Genomic DNA, 4,375 nt, shown 5'->3' with positions numbered 1-4,375 from the left:
TACAGCACTCATGTGTGAATCAGTGACCATTGCTTGTCATTGTAGTCTATATGTGACTGTATGTAGTCAAATTTACCCTCTAGCAAAAAAAATTTTGTATTATGTTGTATTTTGTATTATGTTGTATTTTGTATGTGTAATGATTGATTGGAGGTGTTCATACACTTGTGTCAAATGTGAGTTGTTTGAAGGCTAAATTTGCTTTTGTTGCATATTTTAAAGGTTTTGACACTGGTTTGGCCTTTTGCAAACAAAATGTGTAATTTTGAACACTGTGTCACTGTTTAGGTCTCAGTGTTAACTGTTTCGAAAAATGTGAATTTGAGTCGACGGCAGCGTCAAAACAACCAATAAAAACTGTAATTAAATGCTTAATTTTTTTAGACTGTGGCTGACAAATGAAATATTCCAACTGAAAATACATGGAAATAAAAATAAAATCCATTACTGTGTAAGAAATTATGAAAAAACACAGAATTTTACAGTAAACAACGAAAAACTATAGTAGGTCTATACTATAAGAGTATAAGCGATAGCCACAAGTGATACTCTTCTGTCTCTTCTAGTCTCCTCTTTCTTGAAGCCTGGGCCACAAGGCCTCATCCACATCGCATTCAATATTCTCTCGTGCAATGCACCGAGGGAAAAATCGTCTAGCATGCCTGATCCATCCTTGACATGCCTCTGCATCTATATCTTGGGCAGCAGCAGTCATTGCATTGAGCAAGGGCATCTGTTCATAGGGTCGGTGATTATATACCTTCCATCTCAATGCACTAAAGAATTCCTCTATGGGATTTAAAAACGGAGAGTATGGAGGAAGAAATTGTACCATCATCCGACAGTGCACTGCAAACCACTCATTCACAATACGAGAGTGGTGGAACGCCACATTGTCCCAGATAATCACGAACCGTGGCATGCCAGGCCTCAACAGGCCTCGCTCCTGAGGTGGGATCAGGATGTCATAAAGGGCATTCAGGAATGCTATGAGACGCTCAGTGTTGTATGGGCCAATGGTAGGAATATGGCACAGGACGCCATCATTGGAGATGGCAGCACACATAGTTATATTGGCACCCCTCTGCCCTGGAACAGTAATAGTGGCCCTATTCCCAATGAGGTTCCTTCCTCGTCTCCTTACTTTACAAAGATTGAAGCCGGCTTCGTCGACATAAATGAAGATATGATGTGCCCCCTCAGCTTCAAGCTCCATTATTCGCTAAATAATACAAAGGCAAAATTACAATTATGTCAAAGTGACTCCAGTTCACTCTACAGTAACTGCATGATATAACAAGGATTACGAGGATAGTACTGTTGTGTTTCCTTACCTCCACATATTGGCATCTGGCCTCCTTCACAGCTTCAGAGTTCCTCTGAAAAGGAACTCTATAGAGCTGTTTCATGGCCATATGATTCCTTCGGAGGACGCGGTCAATTGTGGCCTCACTCACAGTATGGATGTTCCTAAATACTCCCTGATCAGCAATCACTGCTGCCTTGATTTCACGCAGCCTAATGGCATTATTTGCCAGAACCATGTTGACAACGGCTGCCTCCTGTTCAGCATTAAAAATTCTCCCTCTACCACCACCGACTGGTAGTCTTTCGATTCTATAAAGAATACATGAAATGTGGACAAAATTACACGAAGTAATGTATATCACTGCAGATACTGTATTTCTGTATATACTGTATAGCAACATTACCTGTTCTCCTGTTGAAAAACTCTGGACAATGGATGCAACAGTGTTTCTGTTGAGAACAGGTTGGACTCTCTGTCCAGCTTCTCTCAATGAAAGGCCATGGTTTACAACATGATCAATCACAGTTGCCCGAATTTCATCGGTAACTTGAGCCCTTCCAGCTATACCTCTACCTCGCACACGGACTCCTCTTCCTCTGACCCCTCTACCTCTTACTCTCACTCTTCCTCTCATCTGCATTAGACCTCCTCGATCCATGCTTGCAAAGAACAACACAGGCCTGCAGACTGATTGCAAATTTAAATATTCTGTGAAGAAGTGTCAACCAGGTGCTTTCAGTGATGTAATAATGATCAGGGAGTGTCTAAGAGTTTGGAGCTTATGGTTTCTGTTCTGTAACCAAAGTTAAACTCCTGAAGTTTGGACTTCTTGAATGACATCTGCGTTAACTGTTTTGCAAAAGGGTGTGAAAACTGTGTTAATCCAATGAGAATGGGTTAACACATTTACAAGAGGTGTCTTCTGCTCTGCTGAGATGGTGATGATGAAGACTGAGAGGTTCCCAGTTTCTTCAAACAGGTCAAAGCAATCAATAAAAACTGTAATCAATCTCTGTACATCAAATAACAGACAGACAGAAACATAGGCAGGCAAATAGACAGACAGACGAATGAATGTAGGGGCAGACAGATAGAGAGCCAAATAGATAGGCAGGCAGACAGATAGACAGATTGATGAATGTTTGGATAAAGGGATAGCTGACCAAGCAGATAGCTAGCTAGCCATACAGACAGACAGACAGACAGACAGACAGACAGACAGACAGATAGATAGATAGATAGATAGATAGATAGATAGATAGATAGATAGATAGATAGATAGATAGATAGATAGATAGATAGATAGATGTCGTGCTCATCAATATGTGTTGTACTGAATTTCCTGAAATCCTGATGTGAGAAATTTAACAAATCGACTGAGAAAAACTGTAATAAAGCCCAAATACAGTTAAAACATTGTTCAAAACAGCATAAACATGCCTTGGTGGATCAGATCTGGTTTGGTGACACAAGGTGAAGCTACACACTCTGACACACAGACAGGCAAATAGACAGACAGCCGAATAAATGCAGGGACAGACAGATAGAGAGCCAAATAGATAGGCAAACAGACAGACAGATTGATGAATGTTTGGATGAAGGGATGGCTGACCAAGCAGAGAGCAAGCTAGACATACAGCCATACAGATAGATAGATAGATAGATAGATAGATAGATAGATAGATAGATAGATAGATAGATAGATAGATAGATAGATAGATAGATAGATAGATAGATAAAAGGTATGGTTGAAGGAATGGATGGCCAAGCAGATAGCTGGCTAGATGGCTGGATAGACGGTCAGATGGCGAGACAGACAGACAGACAGACAGACAGATTGATTGATGGATAAAGAAATGCATGGCCAAGCAGATAGCTAGCTAGATAGAAAGACATACAGACAAATAGATAGATATATTAAAAGCTAGACAGGCAGATAGACAAGCAGACAGATAGATTGATTGATTGATTGATGGATTGATTGATTGATTGATTGAGTAAGGAAGTATGGCAAAGCAGATAGCTAGACAGACAGACATAGAGACACACAGATGGCGAGACAGACAAACAGACAGATTGATTGATGGATGAAGGGATGGACAGCCAAGCAAATAGCTAGCTAGACAGACAGACAGACATACAGACAAATAGATATATTTGTATAAATATATAAATACACAGACAGGCAGACAGACAGGCAAACAGACAAACAGATTGATTGATTGAATGATGGGGGTATGGATGAAGGGATGGAAGGCCAAGCAGATAGCTATCTAGCTAGACAGACAGACAGACAGACAAACTGATTGATGGATGTATGAAAGGGATGTCTGCTAGAAACAAAGAGAAACACACAGATAGATAGATAGATAGATAGATAGATAGATAGATAGATAGATAGATAGATAGATAGATAGATAGATAGATAGTGTGATGGGGAGGTAGAGAGGGTGTTGTTATGGATAGATTTGTTTTAGGCTGTGATGCGTGGCTGTGTTGGAATGCTGCAGGCCGGAATACTGTTCTCCAGGGCTGGGCTATAACAGAGGAATGTTTCGGAGCATAGCTGCACTCATCCGTCATCGCTCCAAATCCCTCCCTCCATCCCTCTGTTTACGTTAGCGGCTACTTATTGCGTTGGCATTAGGAGCGAATCGGAGTTCACAGATAATAAATAACCCGGCCTTCAATTATTTTCACTCCCATATTTCAGACTGATAACTCCGCCTGAGGCACTTAAAGTAAACACTGAGAGACAGAGAGAGAGAGAGAGAGAGAGAGAGAGAGCGTTCAGTAGCTGGGTGTGTTTTTGCACCGCTGGACTTTATGAAGGTTTATGCGAGAGCACTGTACACTGTCGCGTTTATGACCCGTGAGTTCTGCCCCAGTATAAACCTATAAAAGCTGCCGGGCTGAGAACTGAAAAAACACTGGTGAAGAAACGCTGAGGAAACACTGAGGTGTAAAACTCTCAGGATCTCCCACTTAGCATGGCATTTCATCAGCTGGAGTCTGAGTAGAGTCATATAAAAATATTACGATATATTTATTTATCTTCCAGAATAT

At 41.0% G+C, this 4,375-nt stretch overlaps 1 protein-coding gene across 1 annotated transcript; it reads right to left on the bottom strand.

The window, feature by feature from the left end:
• Nucleotides 1-366: 366 nt before the first annotated feature.
• On the bottom strand, nucleotides 367-1,724 carry LOC125803030 (uncharacterized). The gene is made up of 2 exons (XM_049481805.1): nucleotides 1,335-1,724; nucleotides 367-1,222 (listed from the first exon to the last, which is right to left on the bottom strand). The coding sequence occupies exons 1-2, from the start codon at nucleotides 1,707-1,709 to the stop codon at nucleotides 563-565; spliced, it is 1,035 nt and encodes a 344-aa protein (XP_049337762.1). The 5' UTR covers nucleotides 1,710-1,724; the 3' UTR covers nucleotides 367-562.
• Nucleotides 1,725-4,375: the final 2,651 nt, after the last annotated feature.

Source organism: Astyanax mexicanus, chromosome 7, assembly GCF_023375975.1.
Source record: "Astyanax mexicanus isolate ESR-SI-001 chromosome 7, AstMex3_surface, whole genome shotgun sequence".
In the NCBI taxonomy this organism is placed as follows: domain Eukaryota; kingdom Metazoa; phylum Chordata; class Actinopteri; order Characiformes; family Acestrorhamphidae; genus Astyanax; species Astyanax mexicanus.
Note: the sequence above shows the minus strand (reverse complement) of the source record. Positions and strands in the feature narration are given on the sequence as shown.

Bases quoted from the DNA above. Each gene is read 5' to 3' on its own strand.
- LOC125803030 (XM_049481805.1), bottom strand. From the start codon at position 1,709: ATGTTGCTATACAGTATATACAGAAATACAGTATCTGCAGTGATATAC. The intron at 1,223-1,334 runs GTAAGGAAACAC...TGTATTATTTAG, and splicing joins CCAGATGCCAATATGTGGAG to CGAATAATGGAGCTTGAAGC.